Here is a 24,814-nt window from a genome sequence, read left to right as displayed (position 1 = left end):
CATGAGGTCACACTGGTGCTAAATGTAGTGTGAGAATCACCCCTTTTATGTCTAAGCAGCAAAAAGTGAAGAGCATCATAATTTTTACTTCAGGATGCGCTGGTGCAGGGAGAGAAGCCATACACAGCTGCATCATAACCTTCACAACTGTGCAGGTCATAACTTCAGCCATTTGATTGATCTGAAAACATCAATAAATATTTTCATTGATCTCATTTGTCTCTCTCACATATGGTTGTAAAATTTTAGGTGCCCTGACATTTAATTAGTTCTTCATTGTAGTGGAAGGCTTTACAGTTATTAATTCTTTTGCTCTCACAGTAAGGCCAAGGATTGTTTAAATTAATCTTTTGCTCAACCAGACATCAGAATACATGGTAACAGAAAAGCAAAAATAAATTTTTCAGTATCCAAACTAATTTTAATCTAGTGCAGACTCTCTAGTTCTAGTTTTCATGTTTATCATTGCTTGATGAACATACAGTATGAGATACCAATTGTCTGGCATGATATAAGTTAAAGAAACTTAATTTATATAATCCCAAGACAAATTGGTACTGAATTGCATGTTGTTATTATACAGCTCAGGTGTTCTTTTCTGGATTGTATTAAACATCTGTGTTTTGATTATACTTACCTGGTGGAAATTATTCAACCAAGAAATAATTTCTGGAAGTAAATGGACAAAAATTGTAGTTGGAATCAACACCTTCTTTGGGCAGAAAAAATGTAAATTTGCATCGTGTTCTTTTTAACAAAGAGTTGTTAATTCTGACTTGAGCAGAGGTTCCTGTTCCAAACAGCACCCATCACTGAGTTAAGATTTTGTTTTGTGTGGAGGGTGGGTAGAAAAGACTAAGATTGAACAGCTGCAGATTGCATTAACAAACAAAATAATCTTCCCCTTTTCTTAGTCCTGGAAAAGGAGGCAATATCCTAAATCCCTGCTTCTCCAGCCCTTCTTTTGTGATCTATGGTATTTGCTATGACTTGATTAATGAGTATGGGACATCATAGACTATACCAAAGAGCACTAGTTCCTGGTTTGTGGACTTCTTTCAGTAAATACTTGAGAAGTAACTTGAGAAGCTCTTAGTTGTATTTTATTAATTACAGCAGCATGGTATAAAGAATAGAATTAGTTCTCCTTTGTGTTGAATCCCGTGACGATTAAAATCATCTAGATTGAAATCATTGATCTGAACACCACTCAAAAATAAATGCTTGCTTAGCATAATCTTTAGAATTCCCATGTTATGCTCATCCTCTTCTCAGCAAGATAAGGAGTTCTGTACTAATTCTATTACAATACTTCTGGAAATATAGAGCATTGTAGTGTGGACCGAATCTTCAACTGATGCTATGGGATTAAAGTCAGAAAAAAATACAATCCAAAAATTATCCAAATTCCCGTTGTGCACACAAAACTTACTTTGGTGGTTGCCTATATTTGGTCATCAAAAAATCATGGGAATTGCACAATATTCCCCAACAAATTGTGGAATTCAGTTAGTTAAAAGTTTTTTTTGTGTGTCAGATAAAGTTTTAGCAGACCATATACCCCTTTTTTTTTTTTATTGATTTCTGATGAGCTCTTCAAAAATCATTTCTAAGCCTGAACATATTGTAGACAATATCAGTCAGAAGGATTTTTTTCACTCTGGTTGAGCTGGAAGAAAGAAAGCTACTCTGTGATGAAATATTCTTGTTTTTTTGTTTGTTTTTCTTAGGTATGCTATTTCCTTTTCTTACCTGGTAGCATCATGAAAGCTGAACATATGCAGGTGCTATGTGAAATGTGCATTATCATTATTAAAGGAGACTCAGGGAAGAAGTTCAGTATTCCCTGTGATAGCCATAGATGGTCTGATGGAAGAGCCTTGATTGTTTCCTGTGCCACTGTGCAAGCAGTGCAGCCTGGGAGGAAATTACTAGGATTGTCTCCAATAAGGCTATTGAGGAGTTTGAACTTTCTATAGTCCCTGAAATTTTTGATCATCAAGATATGTTCAAGATATGTTCATCAACTGATATGTTGTAACCAGTGGCAATCCTGCTTGCAAGTCAGTTTATGGAGGCTCAAGGCAGTATAATTCATCCTGTTTTTATGGCCACTGTCTCTTCCACTGTTAATCAAACAGAAAATTCATAGCTGCTTAGTTCATTAGCAGCAACTTGAATTTGTGCGTCCATTGAAACATTCACATATTAATCTTTCTGCGAATATTTTGCCTTATTGTAGAAATTAGCTGTCATCTCCAGAAAATGGGTTGATGCTTTGACCCTGTGATTTTGGTTTCTTTTGAAGTTCAGTAAAGAAAAGTAAAAACACAGACCCTAAGTCAGAGTATGAAGCTTTCATAAGATACCTAGATCTGGCAAATACTTTCTGAAACATCAGTATAGTGTGTTAAATATGCCTCCTTTAGAGGATACCATTCTTCACACATGCAACCAGATTGAAACCTAATTTTTTTATGGAGTATAACTGGAAGCTGTTTTGCAAGAAAAAACACGAAGGCATCAAACATGAAGAAGCAGCCTTTGAAATTAAAACTTACTAGTTCAGGTTGTGCAGAACACCTAGAAGAAAGACAGAATTGTTACTGCAAGATGTAACTTCAAATCCTTTAAAAAGAATTACATTTTCCTGCAATCAAAAGTCGTGCATTACTATTATTATTTACTGTTTCTGGCTGCTGTGTTTTGTTGGTATGAAAGCCTAGTGCTTCTTATGATGATTACATTTACCAACTTAACCTGGAACAGAGGCTGGTGCAAGTTAAAGGGAGAACTACTCTATTTGCTTGTTTCAGAAGTACATGGAAGAAAGCTTAAATATGAAAAGTGTTTTCTATCAAAGCGCACTTCTAAAGTTTGAGATATATCTATATATCTAAAAATATGTGTTAAGCTGTTACTGCCTGGGAAAGTAATCACAGTAGAGCATATTTCTCTGGGTATCCTGCTGTGCTGCCTTCCTGATAGCGATTATTGGTTAGAAACGGCCTCACACTTGTTTTAACGCTAATGGAAAACTACTCTTGTGATACAGTGAGTGCTCGCTGCCAACTGAGGAGAAACTTGCGTGGATTACAGTTAGTGTTTTACAGGAATTTGTTGTGATAAAGGTGAGAAATTAGGGAAAAGCTTTTAAGCCTGATCTGGCATGTTTAAAAAAAATTTGTAGCTCTTAGTGCTTTAATTATGAGCCTTTACTTCAGTGATTCAGTTGGAAGCCCTATGTTCAGTGTAGGCATAGACAAGGTTCTTTCACAGCTGGATGTTTGTGCTTAGTTAGTGCTGGCATTTGAGACGAGAGTAAAAGGGTTTTCTCAGCCATACCAGCAATTTTTCATTTTTTTTTTTGCGAAGTGTGAGCTAAATTTAACTTCTCCAGCTCCCTCGGTGCTTGGCCACAAACTGTGATTCAGTCTTGTTTCCTGTCTTCCCCAATCCATGAAATGTTTGTGAGGAATGTGGTGCAATCCTACTCGCCTGTGAACTGATCATCAGACATCAGTTCTTCTCAAAGGCTGGGAACACTGAAATGTCAGATGCCTCAAAGTAGCATGGAGCTCAATAGCTGAAATGCAATCTGTAAACTGTTTTGTATGATTAAGTCAATTCATTCATTTTAATTATTTTTTGCTAGATTGCCTGTGTATTCATTTGATTTTCACAAGTTCAGTTTTGCGTTCAGGTAGAGGAAGTGACCACTAGCTTAACTCTGGCCCATCAGGTGTAGTTCCACGTGAGATTCCTTGTCTGGTCAGGATCCTCCTTTCTCTACATCATAGAGTTTATCAGCAGCTTTCCTCTTTAGCCAGAGATACTCAGGGAAGAGATATAAAGGAAGTCTTTGTTTCTCTGATATTCTTATATTGGAGATAAATGTGCCTTGCAGGTTGACCTTACCATTTCATGCTTTTATTTTCTTTTCATTTTTATTTACTGATTTATTTTTAGTGGGAGAAGCTCTCTAAGGCTTGCAGCTGTGGATAACTGAATTTTGTGGCTCAGTATTTACGTTGTTGGCTTCCCTTGTTGTGATTCTTTCTTACTGGGTTTAGTAGCATTCCTTTTGCCTTTGTTTGCCTAATCTACTGTTCACTTGCTTTCTCTTGCCTTCTAACACCAACCTCATCTACTTCTGCTTTTCCAGTTCTCTTCACAAAATAACTGGCAAATTGTACTTCCCTGCTCACTTCTAGCAAAGGTCCTGGAAAGGGTCTTACCGTGTATTTACAACATTTGCTTGGACTTTATTTGCTGTTTTCTGCATGCATTCAGAATAACTCTTTGTTCCATTGAGAAGATTAAGGGCAGTGTTTGCCTGAAAAAAAAATTAATGAAGCGCCTAACAGAGCTATTATTCATTTTGGAAACCAGTTGCTGTGGTTGCCATAGTAATAACAAGCCCTTTATTAAAGCTATTTTCTATATGTTCTGCCTGTATTATAACGTGCGGTTGGGGGAGCTGCAGATCCATGAATTCGTGCTCTGGAAAGAATTTTCTAGCTTTGTGTAGTTAAATTATCCAAGGAATTTATGTTACAGGAGCATAAAACATGTAAATCTAGTTTATCATATCTATGGTGGAATTGTTCATGCAGGCCATCACTTCATGTAGCCGTTTACAGTAATCGCAATGAAATAACAGCTGTATCAAAAATGAATAATGCATACGGAGAAATTGTGAACTCCCTTAATGTCCCATGATTTATTTATTTATTTATTTGTAACTGATAGAATGACGAGCTTGTAGTTCCACGAGAAACGCTTGTAGACTTTGCTGTTTCCCCATGTGTGTGTTAGCTGTAGTGGGTAATAACTCTGGTAATAGCTCTTGGGGTTATAAAGCTGGTAAATTAATGGTGTGTTTTCTTTGTATAATGCCCCATGAAATATTTATGGAATATGAAGGATCTTTACATCAGCACAGTGTCCTAAGATTTCCTTTAGAATAATTGCTCTAAACATTTTCTTCTTGAGAGAGTAAGTATGCGCTTGAATGTATTGTAGCAAACCAGCTAAAACCATGTTTTTTTCCCAAATTAAACAAATTATGTCAATTTGAGGCATTTATGTGTAATCTTATTATCTCTTTGAAATAAGACATCCAAACCCAAGAGTGTTTCTGCAAAGTAAATGCTGTCTCCTACGCAGAAGTGACAATTGGTTAGTGATAGCAAATGGAGATTTTTTTTTTTTTGGTGTAAAATATGTGGTGATTTATAAATATTTTGATTGGTCACAGAATTATATAAAAAGATAAGCTGACTTAACGATAGAGTAGTTAGTAACTGGGCTTCATGGTGTTGATTCAGAAAGTAGCCTTTCAATCTGAGACATTTTTTTTTCATTGGATCGTGATTTGGGTTGGAAGGGACCTTAAAGGTCATACAGTTCCAACTCCCCTGCCATGGCAGGGACCCCCCCCACCAGCCCAGGCTGCCCAAAGCCCCATCCAGCCTGGCCTTGAACACCTCCAGGGATGGGGCATCCACAGCTTCTCTGGGCAGCCTGTGCTAGTGCCACACCACGCTCTGTGGTGGTTTTACTCAGCTGGGCAGCTGAACTCCACCACAACCTTTCTCTCACTCCTCGTCCTCAAAGGGGGAGAAAATACGATGGAAAGGGCTCAAGAGTTGAGGTAAGGACAGGGAGATCAGTCAGCAATTACTGCCATGGATCAAGCAGGATCAGCATAAGGAAGATTAATATCATTTATTGCCTATCACTAGCAGACTAGAGCAGTGAGAGACTAAAAGCAAAGCGAAACCACCTTTCCCCATCCCATCTCTCTTTTACATCCTTTCTCCAAGTGGCACAGGGGAATGGGGGCTACGGTCAGTTCCTGATGCTTCATCTCAGCCTCTCCTTCGTGGTCCCTCTCTGCCCCTGCTCCCCGTGGGCTCCCTCCCATGGATGCCGTCCTTCCCGAACTGAGCCTGCGGGGGCTGCCCACAGGCAGCAGCTCTTCAAGATCTGCTCCAGGTATGGCTCCGTACCACGGGGTCCATCTCCCAGGAGCAAACTGCTCCAGCACGGGTCCCCCATGGGCGGCAGCTCCCCCCAGACCCCCTGCTCCTGCGTGGGCTCCTCTCCATGTGCTGCAGCTCCGGCCTGGGGCCTGCTCCTGCGGGGGCTCTCCATGGGCCGCAGCCTCCTCCAGGCCACATCCACCTGCTCCACCGGGGGCTCCTCCACGGGCTGCAGCGTGGAGATCTGCTCCATGTGGGATCATACCTGTTTTTTTTGTTTTTTTTTTTACAACTGCTCACTTTCCAAATAATTTGTAATAGAGTACGTCCTTGTTCTGGAATTTTGAGGAAACATTAATTCTGTTGGAGCAAGGATATTTTGCAGTACTGTCTTGATTGAAAATGTGAGCCTGATTTGTAGGTGGCATTAAAACTATTGAAGAAATCCTGTGCCAGGGAGCACGTTTTCAGCTCATAACTGGGACAGCTAATTCCATGGGAAATCTATAAGGGACAGGAGTTAGTGTAATGACAATAAATTGAAATTATGCTTTCACTAGGGATAATCTAACATTTCAACCAATGACAAAAAAAATAATGCTTAATTAGATATTAAATAGATGACAAGTTTCAAATATAAATGCAAGTACGTTTCCTTGCTACTCTTTGTGTTGGTTAAGGATGGATTTCTTCTAATGCCTTGTTTTAAAGGCTTGCAAACTATAAGGTAGACAAACATAGTAAATGCAGTCTTTTTACAAGATATAAATTCCCAAGTTTGAGAGCTACACCTTCACATCTCTTTCTGTATTTCTATGTTCCAGGCAATAAAAATTAATAAACTTCCTGAGTGATCAGAGGCTATTTGTACCCTACACAGAAGCAAAGTTGTAGCTTTACATTTGTTCTTTTTTTGCTCCTAAGTTTGTTCTTTCTTGTCTGTCTTAATTAAATCACGGGTATGAAAATGCCATGAATTAAAAAACAAACAAACCCCCCAAAACTCCAAGTCCTTTCTTCAGAACAAATTTGAAGTGGTTTCTTCTTGACCAAGATGCTGTTATGAATGAAAATGGGATAAAAAGCTTCACATGAGTATTTGTTTGAAAGAAAAAGCAGTATTAAAAGCTTCTTTAAAAATTTTCATAAAATAGTACCTGTTCCTATTACTATGTAGAAGTTATAGTGATCAATTTAAAGGAAACCTGTAGTTATTCCTTTTTTCCTCTAATTATAGTTGCATTTGGATAAGTACCGTAGGAATGTTCTCCTGAAAGAAATAATTACATAAAAATGCTATTTGTATTCATCCATTACCTTCATTATTAGCAAAAATGGATGAGTTTCAGAATTGAAATATGCCTTGCACCTAGGCTCTTCATTTTGACCACTGGATGCCTTTTCCGTCTTTGATGTTCAGCAATATCCATTTGTGATGGTTCTTTTACATTATATTGATCTTGCTTATTAAAGACGACTTGTGTTTATTGTGTTAATGTTTAAAGGAAGGCCAGAGTTTTAGTGTTGCTTCTTGGAATTTGATTAGACAAGGCTTGTGCACTGTATGTTAACGTTAAGCTACAGACATATTAATTTTATTCTAAGTACTGTATATAATTTCCCTTCCTTTAGGTGCCATTTAAGCCTTTATCCATATAATTGCTTTTTATTCTTTTAAAATACTATCTAAATATTCACTCGCCGGTACTGGTGTAAACATAATTGGATTTCTAATTATAGCTTTGGAATGTGTCACATACTGCCGAATCTTCAGATAATTTTTCGTGGTATTTTAGTAATGTGCTATTACTGAGGAAACCAAGGCCCAATGGCATTTGTTTCTGAGCAAAATTGTTTGTCTAAATCATAGAAAGGTTAATTTCTTGATGTCGTGGAGTCAGATCGGCTATGTGAAAGGCTGTAAAAATGTCAAGATGTAAAGTTGTAAGTTAATATTAAAAGCTAAGTATAGGTAGATGTACTTGCTAAAGTTAAGTCCTGGTACTAACATGAGTTGTACGTGATGTATGAGTTTACTATTCTAGTGATATTACAATGAAAAAAAAAAGCTAAAATGTCAAGGGCTAACTATAATAATCAAACAGCTAGAATATTTTGGTAGGCTTAGTGCTCCAGCTGTGTCATCCGACTTTCTTTTTCAGTCTGCCTGTTTCTTCTTAACGCGTTATTTTTGGTGTGTCTTTACGTTAGTTGGCATTCCTCCTTGTTATTTTGGGTGTCTCTTACGTTAGTTGGCATTCACCCTAATTGTGAATCTGTTGGAATGAAGTCAGATGTGTTGGGGGTAAGGGGGGAGGCAAACGTTATTCAGGAAAGGAAGGAAATGACAATTTTTGGTGGACAGGTTGAACAGATAACAGCTTCCCTATATAGCAAGCTGACAGGTTGGAAAAGTAGGGCTTCACTTTTCCAGCTTCTATATCTCTCTGCTTCCAGATGTGTGCTCTCGGTAAGGCGAGCAACTTGCAGCTCCCCAGTCATTTTGAAGCTGTGAGATGGGTCCCAGATGCAGTTTCTCTAGCTGTCAGGAGCTGCAGAGGTCTTGTGGCAGCTTTCAAGGCTAGACACTTGGACACGCACAGGTGAATTTTACTTTCTTGGATGTCAGGAGGGATGTATTGGATGTCATGGGAGCTGACATCCTGATTTTTATTGTGTCAAGCCATTTATAACAACATGCATAACAGCATATCATCATACCTGTTTTCTAACAATGTTTTGTCAAGTTTCTTGTTTGCTTCTGTTTCTTGGAAACGTGTTCTTTTTATATGTGTAATCAAATAGATTTTTCTTCGCATAAGGTCTTCTGGGATTTATTTGCTTGAGCTAAACTTCTGACTTCTGTCAGGCATTCATATGTTTTTGTGGAGCTTTTGTGTTCTTGACAAATTAATTTCTAACTATTTGCTGCCTTGAACATGCTGTGTGTTACGTATTGGCCCAGTATGGGACTTTTTTATTTAAAAAAGCTTTTTTTAATCATGTATTGGATGGGGAAAACTCAGTCTTACTTGGATTTTCTGTTACAAGGTACTGCAGAATATGGATGTATTTAGCGTTTCTTGGTGGGAAAGTTGAATCTTCAATAGGAGACATGGGAAGAGAAGGGAAGAACTAGGAGTTTAAAGGAAAAGCTAATGCAAATTGGATCCCGAAATTGTGATACTGTGGTGTGTTACAGACCAGAACTTAAATTTTAATTTTGAGATAAGAATGGTGGAATGATTTCACTGCTCCTCTCCAGCTCCTTTTAATGGATCTCGTATGTCCCAAGTCCCACCGAGACTGAACACACATATTTCAATTACATCATCACTTGAAATTGCAAAGTGATCTGATGGGTACCTTGTAAGGATAAAGTGCATCTTAAAAACAGTTACGCACGTATTTCAAAATGTGCCACGTATTTAATGTATTAACGATATTGTTAGTCTAGCTTCACGGACAGTTTTTCCCTTGCATCTAACAAGGTGTGCTGTGTATATGCTTCACTTTGTTCTACTTCTCTTGTCTTCAGAAGTGTTTCTGTTGTATGCTGCGGTAGTGTTAACACTGACTGTTCTGCGACCAGCTTTTCTGCTTCTGTGATGCTTGTTGGGAAGGGCAGGGTTATTCTTTTTTTGCTCCTGATTTGATGGTGTTGAACCATCAGAGGCAAGCATGATGTGAATCGATGCTTTGACAGCTGTGGTGCACAAGGGTCAGGCTGTATGCAGTTTGGGTGATAACCGTGAAAGCTGGCTGCTACACCTGATAAGAATTCTTGCATAACCTCTTCCAGTCATAATGTGCGCTGTCTCTTGATGGCAAAACGCTTGTTGAGCTCAATGTGGTGAAAAGTTACAACCAGAATTTTGTACAGGGGTGGAATAGTCGGAGATTCTGCAGTGTGGAGGACAGTGATCCAGGACTGCCGGCGATGTTTGTGCAAAAGCAGAATAATCGTACCGGGGGTAATGGTATGTGGTGGAACTGACTGAGCTCGCAGTTGTGCAGTCATCTGTCTAACAGGTTCTGTGCTGAAAGCAATTACCATACCACTTATGGAAGCGAGACCAGAGAGTTCAGAAGGATCCTTTATGGCATGACAACAGAGCAGAAGAGGTTATTAAGTGCAAGCAGACAGCCTCCGAAAAGGTGAAGTTCTCAGCCAAGGAGAGAAGAACAGAATATAAATCCTGCCAGCATACAGAAACTGCTAAAAAAAAGTTTGAGATAAACAACTTGCAAAATGTTTAGAAGCTAACAGTTAATGATTTTCTCAAATATACTTGGAGGAGGAGCATTGTGCAAGATTCTGGAGGCCCAGCAAACAGCCCAGGTGTAAAAAGAGCACCCAGAAAGGATCAGGCTGTGGCAGAGGAACATAAACAGTTATTCTATTTACCTTTAGCGTGGGAGGATGTGGGGAGTTTTTCCCTCCAGAATCCTGTACTGTGGACAACCAGCCTAAGGACCTGTTTTAAATAACTGTTATGTTGTAAAACAGAGGTGCTTAGCTTTTGCTGTATATTGTTACTCCCACTTCCAGAAAATAGCAAGTTCTTTGAACTCAGTATCACAAGATACGCATGTTATTGTTTGAAATGATGCGACAATTTAAGCTCTCCCTTATGAAAGAAAATCTGTGTTCATTGCAGAGTAGTGTCAGGGATGAAAGCTAATTTCTTTTAAACTTGCCAAAATAAAACATTATTCTTTTGTCTTTAGTTTTTAAGGAATGATCCCTTAGTTCAGTGAGTCCTACAAAGTTACGTATCTTTTTCCTAGAAGCAGGTGTTTCATTAGAAATGGTGCTATAATTTAAAATCTTGCTGTTAAAACTATTCTGGCTTGATCCTGAACATAGAAAGAAAGCTCAGCTGCATCACAGAATAGAAAGTTTTACTTGAGTAAGTTAAATTCCAATCCATTTGCATGGGTCCAGTCTTTGGTCTGAAATTAGTTACCTAGCAGTATGTTGTATTTCTCCTGGATGATTTGTCACTGGTTTTATCATATGCTCCACGTTACCTGATTCTGACAGTAGATTTGCATCTTCTGTTATTTTATGCTTGTGTTTATTTATTGTTATATTTTTTTTTACTACTTTTCTTGGATTGTTTTGAGAGGCTGGTACATGTGTTTGTGCATAGATTCCTGCTTGGACAGAGTTGAGGGAGGAGGAAAAACAGCAATGTGAAAGATTAGGGAGACTTCAATGCAATACAGAGTGAAAATGAAAAACTGATGTGTAAAAATAATAAAAGCAGTTTCTGAGTTGCAACTTGTTTTCTCTCTACCACAGATGCTATACTTATTACGCAGTTTGTAAATGGTGTTTGTGTAACAGTAGCCAAAACTTGAAGCTTTAGCAAAATGATTGTATGAAAAAGCCATAAACTAAGGTGTAAGATGTGTTTCCTTTCAGCCAACCTACCAATAGTACAAATAGATTACAAGAGGCAAAACACAGGCACTCATAAATACTGCACAAGGACTAGTGGAGCAGTATGATGCACAGCTGGAGACCACTTGCTTTTGAAGACTTGGGGCCTTCATTGTTACTAAACCAAAACCAGAGCTTATTATCGTGTTCTGGGGTGGAGAAGAAATGTGTGTGTAGTTTGTTAGTGTTGTATTTAGCTAAAGGCAGATTTTCTCTTTTAATTCATAAAGCGTACAAAATACCTTATTTCTGATACTCGTACATGCCTACCTTGCCTCTACTTGTTCTGATTGATTCCTGCCTTTTTGGCTTTTAGAAGGAAAGACCCAGTGATACTGCTACTTATGATTTAGTGCTTGGTAGCTCAGGGATTTACTTGAAATCGTGTGCAGAATAGAAACTTGGTTCAGATGTGTTGGATACTTGCCTGCAGTCCCAAGCTGCTGACTGTGCCCTGGTCTGAGATTGAGCTAATTCACTGGGGCATGGCGGACTGCTGGATGTGATTGAGAAACTGCTGAACGTAACAACCACAGCACAGAGAATGCCAGGAGTTGCAGTTAGCACCGTGTGGGATGCCTGGAGTTAAGTAGCAAAGGGGCAGTTATGTGAGGAGTGTCCCAGCAGTGCCATTACCCGGAGGGGAGCGCTGGGGTAGCTTTGGAAAGTACAGCGTTAGAAAACCAGCAGTACCTGGGCAGGCATCGCAGAAACACCAAACCTGGGTCTGGAGGAGCAAAAATAGGACCGCTAGGGGATGGAGTAATTGGAATAGTTAATTAATTCAAGAGAAGACTGGGGTAGAGAAAGAGAAATAGGAGGATGATGAAAATGAGCAAATAATGGGAAAACGGTAAGACCTGTATTTGTATGACTAGGTACTCGTGGGGGATACCTGTTGGGCATCCTCTGCCTGATCATTGCAGCTGGTGTCTGACAATAAAAATGAACCTGCTAAGACCATGCCAGGTGAGTCAGAGCTGCTTTGGCTGTCAGGAGCAGTTTGGGGGTGTTCCTTGGCTGGCAGGGCCACGCCTGGATGGGTGGATGAAGAATCCTGGTGTCACCCTGTTAGGGCCAGTTCCAGGCCTGTGGTCTCACCACTCCCTAGCAAGATGGGTGTTGAGCTTTCTGATTTATGCCACCTCTGGTCATTCACTGTCCATATTATTAGATGGATTGCTAATTCCTGCGTTGGACACTCATTGAGAACTTGCAGTATTATAAGTGTATCTTATCTACTTTTGTAGGCTAGAAAATTAGAATTGCATGTAAATCAGATTAATGGTTCTGTCTTCTGCTTGCTTAGGCAAAATTACTGAAATTGATATGACCTATAACTGTAGCATAGGAATTAACAATTTTTCTTTGAACTGCAGCCTTGCTCTTCGTCTTGTACATCTGTTATGAAGCTGGCTCTTTCTGTTCTTTGGAATGCAGAGACTTTGGTTTAATTTGAGCTTCTTGGATAGGCTTCTTTTTATGGCCAAAGATCAAGCTCATGTGAAGATGATCACTTAATACCACTGTAGAATAACAATTTCTCTGTTCAGGTATTTTTGGTCTTCATTCTGCTTCCCAACGTTTTTCTCCTCAACCCCTCTCCCTAAAAAAGCTCATCCTCAAAGCTAATGCCAACAAAGAACCAATCCTCAGAACCCGAAAAGCCAGCTCCAAATCGTGGAGTACTTGGACTTTTGTTCTCCTTTAAACTGGCAGGCTGTTATTCATCTTTTCCTGATGTTAAAAAAAAAAAATCAGATTTCTTGTTTTTTCTTTCAGCAGTCCATCTGCTTTGCCTTGCAACTATACTTAATGAAGCTTGTTCCTGTCCAGCTGTGTTCTGTATCACAGCTTCGCTGTGTGTCATGGCAGAGCTGTTTGCGGGCTTCTTATTTTCTTCTCTGTCTTGTGTATTCTTGGATTTTCTTCAGAATCCAGCCGTGGCTTTTTTCCAGTTTTTGTGACATAGTTCAATAGTTCTTTGACTTTAGAACTGCTTTCTGATTTCTGTCCTCAGTGCATCATCAGCCAGTGTCTGCCTTTGTGGTTAACAAATCTCTGCCCAGACCTAATTTTTTATCTTGAATGGACAATCCTGAGTGCTTCTAATTACTAACCGGAAATTTAATATCATTGAAATTCATGAGTCACTTATTTAATATCGGAGAAATTCATTTGCTTATGACATGTCTTTCCCATTGAATCCCTTGTGTTTTCGGTGACAGCATGCTCCTGGTACAGCTGCTGTGCTAACCTGTGATACAGAGTTCAATTTGCGCTTCACCCTGTCTCTTAATCAGTGTTTATAGTCTGTACAAGTTCTGCTTTCATTGTTGCTTTAACACTTCGTTTCACACCAAACTCTGGTAGTATCATATTTTTTTTGGCGTTGCTGCTCTTTTGCTCATCCCATATTCTTCCAGTGCCAATAAAATCCTTTAAATGAAGAACAAGGGAGGAATTTATTTGGATGTCACCAGATTCCTTGGAGTTCTGTGTATAAGCATGCTTTTGGGCTTCTTCCACCCATGCATATTTATGTTCAGAAGTACTGTGGGCTTATAAATTTCTTTGAAGGCATATGATGATTCTGCTTACGTTTTGCTTAGACTGATGCACTCTGCTTTTCCTGATTTTGATACAGTGTATACCCTTCATACGTATCTTAATAAGCCATGGAAGAACAGTACGTTTCTACAGCAAGTTGCCAAGTAAGGCAAAAATAACTGTATTCTTACTATATTCTTGCTTTTTTGCAATGCAGAGAGAGAAGTAATAGAAACAATAGTTTTATTCAGTGACTCTCAAGCTGATAGTTAAAAACGAATTGGTTTTGTATTACGGAATGAGAAAACTGCTACAACATTTCATACGATGTCTACTTGCTTCTTGAGATAAAATTCTTTCCTGGGTTAGGACAAATCTTTTAAAAACAAAACATAACCAAAGAATAATCATGTTTATAAATGCAGTCAATATTGATTTTTTAAAAAAATCATTGGGTAAACAGAGTAATGTGACAGTGAAATCGCCCATGTTGCAAAGTAACTTGATGCTTAGGATCTTAGCTTTTTCTCTCAACTTTTACCTTTACTTCAAGGTAAAATTTTCTTGTGAGGAGTTATAGCAGGACTACTGTGTTGGAAGATAACTAAAAATAATGAAGCTCAAGTGAGGAGAAAAAAATAACCTGCAAAATTTGTTGTCTAGACTTCATTTTTAGAAGCCCTGTTGGCGGTATGGTGTTTGTAAGTTACTGATAGAAACTAGCCCAAGCTGGAGAGAGGTACTATGTCATAAAGAATAACTGCATTAAGCTGTATCTTTTATGTCTTTAATGGTTCAATGTATTTAAATGTTGTTTGGTGACATACCGACTTTGTGCAGTAGCATAGCATTGTGAAACTGAATACTGTAGGATTTAATTTATCTTGATGCTCAGTATAATATTTCTAAATAATATTTCTTTTCTGTTGTTTCTCTACATTTACTCAGATCTATACCTCTAAGTATAATTTGTATTGGTAGTAAAAAAAAACCTTGATTTATATATATGTTCTTGCATTAGCAAGGTGTCACCTTGAACACCTTGTATTTTTTTTCTTCTATAGGAAAGATACAAATCAGCTCATTTCAAACAAAACTATAGAATCCACTCAACAAATTCTTATTTAGTTACTTTATTTTGTGCTTTTTTTTTTTAAGTAATTAGGTGGACAGGATATTTTTAAATGCTTGCTTTAAGTGTAGAATTTGGAAAACATCTCATATTCACATAATTAGTTAACTCAAGTATATAGAATTAATTGAAAAAGCATATAAAAAACAGGTTGGTTTTCATCAGGATGATAATTTGAACTTGTGCAGTTTTTACCCTTATTTTCTACTCTGAGGAAGAAGAGGAAGAGCTACTGTCTCAAGTTGATACCTCATAAAAATACTGTTTCTTAGGGAAAATGTCAGGCATCTTTTTGTCTTTACATTTTCAAAGATTTTTCTATAGCTTTTTCCCCACGATAAAGAGATTTCACACACACACAAAAAGTGTGAAATCTCACAGATTGGTTTAGTTGGGTATACTCTCTGATGAGCAGCTTTCAGTAGAGGAGTACAACATAAAGAATGAAAATATAACATTGAAATAAATTCCAGCATTCAAAATCATTCTGCTTATGTAACTGCAAATCCCATTTTTAGTTGAGATCTATAGAAGCACATTATGCAGAAAAGCTGAGTACCTCTTGCATGTTAATATAAGGCATATACATTAAAGAAATTCTGGGAAATAATCCAGAAAGGTGCCTCATCACGTAGTGCCTGTTCCCCATACATAACCCTATGGAAAGTAATTATCCAGTGTCTTACGAACTCCTTAAAATTGCCATATGTTTTGATTTCATTGGACTTCATAGGAAGACATAATTAATGTAAACAACATTGTGATAATTTGAGTATATCTGTGTATGTTGATAATAATTTTCTTAGTTCTCATAAAATACTTTTCTTCTAATAGAAGAATTACGGAAATTGAGTTGGTCTGGAATTCCCAAACGAGTTCGTCCTATTGCATGGAAGCTCCTTTCAGTAAGTTTTATTTTCCTCTTTGCGTTTAAAAGTAATAGCTTTCTGCAAGAATTGCAAATAATTTTGCTTGACTTGTAATCCATCAGTGATACTTGAAAACGTTCTGTCTTGCTGCTGAATTGTAATAAACGTTCTGTTCTTTGCTCAATTTTAACAGGAATTTGTCAAACTGAAAGGAGGGGGATGAGAAGCACTAGTAAATCATGTCAGCTGTGCATCTTTATTTTCAGACTGGCTTTCTCTGAAAGTAGGGCTTATGTGTTAAGTTGCCTCTTTCAACCAGTTTTGATGGAACAGTGGCGAATTCAAAGACAAGTGAATTCCTACAGTTTTCTTGAAAGTAGGCACACAGTGAGGAAACAAAGCCTATCAGTGTCCTACAAAAGGCTTCCTTCTGCCTTCACGTTAAAATAACTACTAGAGACTGCTCACACAAAGGATTAATGCATGTTGAGGAAAAGCTATGAAGGGAGCTTGTGTTTGACTATTTTTCTGAAGTGGTTTAAGATGAAGAAATCTGAACTGCTGTGATCAGTTACCTTATGGCATTGGCTCTCCTGGTCTTAGGCTTGTGAGCCAGTTAAGGGAGCCAAGCTGATTGAAAAGCTGATCACTTGTTTGTAGGGTGGATTTTTGGCTAGCTGAGTGCCCTGAACCTGAACTGGTGGCAGGTGGAGTTTGGGCATGCAGTAGCTTGGGAGCAGGTTGGCTGAAATACCGAGGAGCAGCACACTGGGGTGCTTCAGGCAGGATTCAGAGAGGAGCTTATGGGAATCTGGGATTTGTTGAGTTTGGTGTCACAGGAATGGGTTTTGTTATTTCATTGTTTGCACTGCATTAAAAAAAATAAAGTTTTTTTTTTTTTTTTTTTTTTTTTTTTTTGTAAAAACACAGTGTATTTCTGGTAGTATTTTCCACATCAATCTTCTTAGCTATAATCCTTGCTGTGGCAAGTGGTTGTGCAGCTCAGCAGTTCTTTGTACATGGTTGAGAGAAGATCTTGTGAAGATGTTTTTATTAAAAAGAAGCAAAAATCGTGTGCTGTCTACTCTCCAGAGACTCTGAAGATACTTTATCAGCAAATCTTTTTGCATTTAAGAACTCTTTAAAATTCTGAGTTATACACACAACAGTTTAACACTGTTGAATTTTTCAGAGAGTAGACGTAAATAGCTTTGCTTTTTATAGAGTAATTCAGCAGGGACTGTGAAGTATTTACTTCACATTGAGTTTGATTTCCAGTGACTGAAAGAGTCTGTCTTGCTGATGAGATCCACTAAATTTGCAGCTTATGCTAAATGTGGATACAGCTTCTTAATGGCAAATATTCAAATATTCTGTCGTAACTGAGATTAAGCATGCAGTGTACAATTTATTTTAGTTTTATTTCCAAAGTTGTCCAAGGTTGAACAAAATTTTTTTTAAAGGATGACTGTGTTGAAATAGCCAAAAATTTATGGCTAACTCAAAATGGACTTTAAAACCCAATAAACTGAAGCATATGAATAGGTTGAATTCTGATTGAGGGCACGGAGACAGAGGCTTAGAGAACTAAATTACGCAAAAGTTAACTACAGTCACGTTACGTTCTCGCTTTCAAGTGAGAGCATAGGCTTCTGGTGACCTTCAACTTCATCCAATAAGTTGATTTAGTTTAGTGTTCCTGAGATTCCTAATGCAGATACATTTCTAAGTGAAAAGTACAAATTTCTTTGTACTTCTGTCTTTACGGCTTGAGTTCAGGATCATTCCAGTTCAATTCTTATCTCTGGATGTCTTGTAACTCTGTAGAACTGCACAGGTTATTTTGCTTTACTCTAACAATTAAGTGGGTTTTATTTTCAAGACACTTCCAGAATTGTTCTCAGCTTTTCATATGTAGTTCTTGCCATGATGTCTTATCTGCTAAGTGGTCCTTGATTAATGCATTTTGGAAATGTAACAACTAGTCATTAGGTAATCATTAATTTTCTGTGCTTTAAGGCAGTAGCTTGCTTCATATTTTTTCTGCAATAGGGAAGAAAAAGTGCCTTGGATATTTGTGGTCATAAGCTCCATGATGCTTTTTCTAATATTATTTATTTTTTAATGTCACGAGTTGTTTAAATATATGTTATTTACGTCCCAGATAAGAGGTGTAATGTGGTCATCTTCTGTGTTGAAAGGTGCAATGGGAACTGCTGGGAAAATGAATACACAGAAGCAGACTTAAATTTTGCTTTGCTTAAAGATTGGTTGCAGAAGTCAAAGAAAAACTATACAGTCAAAGCCAAAGCATAACTTAGAGCTTAATTAAGGCTGGTTTTGTTTTGTTTGGAATTGCTCAGAGTTTTTATGTCAAAAGCCCAAAAAACGATTTATTCGGGGGACTGATTATCATTGGTAATATCTGAGGTAGAAAGTATTTGTCTAATTTGTTAAATCAGTATTGAAGTTGAAATTCATCAAATGTGGTTTTAAAAATTGTTGAGTTAAGGTGGTGTTTAGTCAGAAGGGTAAGAGTGTTAAAATATTTTAGGAAAACAGTTTTTCAAAGCGAAAGTATATTAAAATCAATATAATGCTGAGGGGCTATTGCTGTCATGTCTACTGGTAACAGTATGTAAACATGCATGATTTATTTCTAAAATATAGAAGAAAATCGGGCATTCTTTACCTAAACAGCAAGCGGAACTATTCAGGCCCACTGCTCTTTTGAATACCGAAGCTAAATATATGGTTACCTTGGAGAGAAATTAATGAATAAACAGATTAAACTCTCTACCAATTTATGCCCTGATGATATGTTGCAATCCTTTCCAACTTTTAAAAATAAAACCTAATTTGTAAAGTGAATGGGAAATGGGACACGTCCAATTGAAAGATGGCTTCGGTCTTTGAAACTGAATAATGGCAAAAAGTCTGTTGCTGAGAAAATATTGGTGTCCTTGGAACAATCACATTTGATCTCACAAATGAATTATTTTCTAATGGGGCTAAGATATGCTACAGGAAAAAAAAATCAAACCATTGAGAATGAATGGGAGGCAGAATTCAATATTTAACTAAATACAAAGCACTGGGACAGGATATTAAATGTCAGACTGAATCTCGAGGCAAAAGTTAAGCTGATGCGATTTAGAAATACCCAGAATCAGATGTAAGACAGTACATCTTAAAAGAAATGGCTTGCCAAAGTAAGTACCTGTTAAACTATCTGGAATGTAATATTGTTTGCACTTAATCCCTTGTTTTCTTAAAAGAAGAAGAAATTGTGATACACAGCATAACATTTAAAATTATTTTAATGCAGACATCTTTACAAAAATCTATTGATGTTCTAGTGTGGTGTATTTTTTTTCCCTCTGTTGTTTTAAGCAAAACAACATGGAATTGCAATATGATGTTTCGTTGCCGTAGGAGAGTAATGCCCCCAGTGTATTTATTCCTAATGTGGTGTTTAGTTCTGTTGTATAATCAACAATTTTAGAATGTAAGATTTATCCCATTTTTGCTTGTTAAGGACTGTATAATAAAGTTGTTTTGGTAGTTAAATGCATAGCATCTTATTAGTTACTTGCACTGGCTGTGACTCATTGTTTAAGTGCAAGTCTGTGCTGCACTTCTAGTATCAAGTTCCGTGATGTTATAAGGATTTATTTATTTATTTTTTAAGGAAACATATGGCTGACAAATTCGCTTTCTCTCTTACACTAATTACCATTAGTATGATGACAGCTGAAAATGTGGAAGGATAATTTTTGTAATACTGGCAAGAAATAATTAAATTTGACTTGAATAGTCAAGGAAGATACATGAATCTTTTTTCTTTGGATGGCTAGGTCTCTTAATCCCACTTATGTTTAGAACGATTCTTCTATGAAGTATTTTTTTTTCAAGCCTGGCATATGTAAAATATGAATTCCCTTTCTTTTTGTAACATTATGTTTGAAATCAAGCTGCATATGAGAAAGTATTAACTATTCTTGAATGTTCAGGAAACTTTTAGGCAGCCAGGTACATGAATAATGGTATTTCTAATATGTTCAGTTTATATAATAACTGAACATTTAATAACATCAATGATATTTCCTTTCTTAAAATGCTGAAATGATAACTTGAGACTGCTATTTTGAAATGAAAGGTAGGCTGAGATCTCAGAAATAGTGATCAAACTGGACAGAACAGGAAATAACTGGACAGAACAGGAAATAAGAATGGATTTTTTTGGAAGAATGGGATCTTCAGGTAGATATGAAGATGAGTTCAACGAAGAACAACTCAGATATACATTAAGTGTATATCTGTATCTGACAGATATACCTATGTGTATACCTATGTATCGGACATTGCTTCATTACCATGCCAATACTTTTGGAAAAATAATATTTATAAATTGATTTTAGGAAAAAACTAGAACTGTATAGCTTGAATCTTTATATCTAAGAGCCCGGTTACTGATGTATGTGCCAAAACTTCTCACAACCTGTTGAGAAAATGAAAACTGGAAATTATTTTTTTGTGATCTAAAGGAGTGAGATAAACTACCTCGAATATTTTAAGGCTTTAGAATAAATACTCTGTTGTATTATGAGGTTAAATCTAATTTAAACATAAGTATATTGGCAAATGTATATCATTCCTACTTTAAAGCAACCGAGACACGTTTTGTTAAAAATTGAATAAAATTGCTCCAATAAGAGCCATGTGGGAATGCAGAAATTAATGAACTCATGTTGCATTGCATTTTTCTGAAATTATTTGTTTTGACCTTTTCTCTTTGAAAGGCAAACATCTAAAATTCTTGATGAGAAATTGCTTTTTAAAGGTGAAAACCTTGGAATGTGTTCTTAAAAAAAAATGCACTTTTGTATTCAGTTGGAATGATTAGAAAACTGATTTGCTAAGGTATTATTCAGATTCAAATCGGACTGCATTGTACTGCACTTGTTCATTAGCTTCTCTGTTGCATATTATCAAATGCTAACTGTGCTTTTTGTGAAGCAAAGAGTAATATCCTTTTCATTTTACTTTTTTATTTTTTCAGGGTTATCTTCCTGCAAACGTGGACCGAAGAGAAAGCACTTTACAAAGAAAACGGAAAGAGTATTTTGCTTTCGTTGAGCAATACTATGATTCCAGAAATGATGAGAGTCACCAAGATACCTATAGACAGGTAGAACACCTACTGAAGTGACTTCTACCTGCGTGAGATATGTTAAAGAACTTGAAGAAATTAATTTTGAAGTTTGCTATTGTTTTTATATATCCACTAAATCTTACTTCAGTCAGCTTTCCTATGTTTTAGAAGCGAAATTTATTTTAATCTGTTTCAAAATATGAAATATTTTGGTCTGACACTTAAAATAGTGGATTTCTTTGAAAGTCGGCTTTTGTCATGCCATGCTGCATGGCTGTACCACACGGACATGCTTCAACATTCAAGCATAATGGGGTCATCTCCTCAGATCCTCCTTCAAATGAGTGAGAGGATGGTACAGAGGATATCTAACTGATCCTTACTGGCTCCATACTTGTGCTTAAGAAGTTGAAACTGTGTGGTGTGTAATTACGATAGGTGTGTCAAAATTTCTTGCCTCCCTGGATAAGGAAAAACTTGAAGATAACTCTTCTTCCAGTTTTATATTTAACCGATTAGTTTGTATCACTAAAAATAAACTAAGTTATCCTACATTAGCCTTCCTTAAGAAAGAGTAAGTGGTTATCTTTCTTCTGCTTCAAGCCTGATCTTTAGTAGCAAGAAGTATTCACAGCGTCTGTTGTACATGGCTTTACATACGTGTGATGTTAGATGTAGTTACACTGAGGAAAAGAGTATTGCCAATAAAACCATAATTTGGAAGCAGTCAAAATTGATGTAATGATCTTAAAGCATTGTGGGGAATTCTGTTTTTTTTTGTGTCTGATTAACAGATTAGATAATAATGACTTAAAGATTTGGTCCTTTATTTTTGAACTACAGTAAATTCACATTATTCCTAAAATAGTGAGATAGGGTATAGCTAACAGTGTAAAACCACAGGATTTTTTTTGTTATTTAAAAAGCTTTTTTGTTATTTAAAAAGTGTGCTGTTGTCTCCTTTTACATGATTCTTGTTTCTGTCCAATTAGATTCATATAGATATCCCACGCATGAGTCCTGAAGTTTTAAGACTTCAGCCCAAAGTAACAGAGGTAAGAATTATATCTAAATAATGTGGTTTTTAGGTCACCTATTTTATTAATGAATCCGGTATCACATTAAGTAATTTGACAACAATTACTATTCTGGCTTGAGAACTAAGTCCAAAAAATGAAAATGCATAAGTATAGTACATAACTAACACAGAAGGCATGAGTACTAACAGGAAAAAAATCTTCTGCTTTGAGTCTGTTGGTTTCTTCTTCTGTTGTGTACTTTTGAGTCTTTTTTTCTTTTTTTCTATATATGTTGTTAATTTTTTTTTTTAATTAATTCAGAGAACAGTTCCTGTGGTTCTCTGCATTTGTCAAAATCATTCAAGATCTGGAAGCTCTTACCATGAGAGTATTCCACTTAAGAAATTATCATATGCTTGAGTTTAGGAAAAGTTGCTTTGAATTTGACGCTGTGTGGAAATAACTCATTATTAGATCTTCATTTTAAATCAGTTTTAAGTATTTATTTTTATGGGAGTTGTGTAGATTGGGGAGGGGATAGTGGGCGTTGGGAAGAGAAGAGTATTGTTGGAGTGAGAAGCTAAAAGACTGAGAATAAATAGCGTCATTTGAAAGAAGGGGAGAGAGGTATTGGAGGTCTTCCCACATATAGTTCAGTCAAGTTTGTTGGACTTACGTGTTATAAATACTTTATTTTAATAAAGATTAGTGACTGTAATGTAGGTTTAGTCAATGTGATTAGTCAAAGTGCAGTAGTCTGTAATTTTATTTTCAATTTCTGTGTTGTCTTTAAATGAGTTTGATTGAATAGAATAGTATAAGCTTTTGCATTTTCCCTTTTATGCTTGCATTGTATGGGAGAAGTAATATCAAGTATACAAGATGGAAAAATACTTTATAAAATCGTCCCCACCTCTTTTATTGGTTAAAGAGAAACAAAAGCAAATTCTAAGAAGCTTTCCTGATTAAAACTTTGGGGGGTTTTGGAGTTCCTCTGAGGTGGCAAAACACATAAGAAATTCAAAATCTGCATTTAAGCTAATGAATTCTTCTTTTATGTATATGAATATAGTTCTTACTGTTATGATGAATGAGAGTTAAATTCAAAGGAGAGTAATTGATAGGTAATGACAACTCTTGAGATGTAGTGGTTCGTACTAGAAGTTATTCCGGTTTCTGTTGCTGGTTTGGAAATCAAGAAGGAAACCTTTTGGGAAAGTGACCTTTTTAATGAGTGCTATTTGAACACAGTGATGAGTGCTGTATAGAAACTTAAATCAGACTGCCTTTCAGGTATTCAGCGCTCATTTTTTTCTATTCAAAGCAGTAAATGAAACTTCATGAAAATGGGTAGGAAATTGAAAACACTATTTCAGTGTGTATTTGTTGAATTTCTGATTAGATGCATTTGGGGATATTAAATCTGGTATGCCAATTACGAAGCAATCCTTGCTGCTTAATAATTTGATGCTCAAAAAAAAATTTAATAACCCTTCCCTATACCTTAGTTTTCACAGCTGGATTTTAAAAGTGCTTTGAAATCCATAGGCATCTCAGTTTGCAATGCAAACTATGTGTGTTATCAGGTTCTGAGGGAAAGGAAAGTTGCCATTACGAAATTTGGAGCTAAGCTAACAAAAATTTGAAGTGAGATTGAACAGAAATAGTAAAAGCTTCATAAACTAAATTTCCTACTGTGTCCATTCAGGGCACGTCTCTTGCGAGTGGTCTTGAAGCCTGGGCATTCGCTGACTTCTGGGGTTGCAGCAAACTCTACCTTGGGGTCTTTACAAAGTCTTTCCCTTTTTATTAGTTCTGAGGCCTGCTCTTAAAAGTGATGCAGTCCTTTTGTTTGATAAGCTCTCCTGCATCTGCCCTGCCTCCCTGCCCACCTGTACTCTGGCTTTTTGGCAGACCTTCCAGAGGAGGAGAAAACTTTCTTTCGCCTCAGAAGATTATGACTGTCTGAGTACCAGTAATCAGAGCAAAACACACAGCAGCTTTCACTGTGCTACTCATTTGCAGCTTTCCAAAGAAACGTAGCACTTGCAGAACCAAACAGTTAAGAAGAGATACAACCTGATGCAGGCCTAAATTGTTTTGGACATATGTTCTGTGATTCTTCTGCTTTGTATTCTTCACACGTTGCCCTTCCCATAGTCAGACTGTCTATGTTGTAGCCTTTGAAGCTTTTGCAGGTCCTAAGCTATGTATGGTTAGAAGAACTTAGGGGATGGGGCTGTGTGGTAAGGAAGGTGGTTGCCTTCTTTCTACATTCCTGATTTTTCAGATGTTTTATTACCCAGCATACCTGCCTCTGAATTCTAAAGCTCTATGCTGCCATATTAGGCAAACGTAACTCTTACAGAGATTTTATTGGACATGTTATTAAAAAAATGTACTTATATTAAGTACTTCTTTCTGTTACCTAGCAACAAATGGGGTACTGTATTGATAAAATATTGGTCTCAAAGAGATGAATGGTCATGGAAAAATGATTTATTATTTCTGTATCATGAAGAAAGGAGTTTTATATTATTTGAAAAGCTCCAGTGAATAAGTGCTGCTCTGTTGTAACTACTGTAACTGAATTATATGCAAGGCTGGTTTTAACATGTGCTAATACCCTGAAAATATTTTCTTTTAAATAACT

General features: G+C 36.8%; 1 protein-coding gene across 1 annotated transcript in view; it reads left to right on the top strand.

Moving 5' to 3' along the window:
* Positions 1-24,814, top strand: part of TBC1D22A (TBC1 domain family member 22A) — a 167,017-nt gene that overhangs the window by 12,757 nt on the left and 129,446 nt on the right. Inside the window, 3 exon segments of the mRNA XM_084306248.1 lie at positions 15,953-16,023; positions 21,050-21,178; positions 22,135-22,197. Of these exon segments, the coding sequence (XP_084162374.1) occupies positions 15,953-16,023; positions 21,050-21,178; positions 22,135-22,197 (263 nt within the window).

The sequence above is a fragment of the Netta rufina genome (genome assembly GCF_964035555.1).
Source record: "Netta rufina genome assembly, chromosome: 1".
NCBI lineage: Eukaryota > Metazoa > Chordata > Aves > Anseriformes > Anatidae > Netta > Netta rufina.
This window is presented reverse-complemented; position numbering and strand designations above follow the sequence as displayed.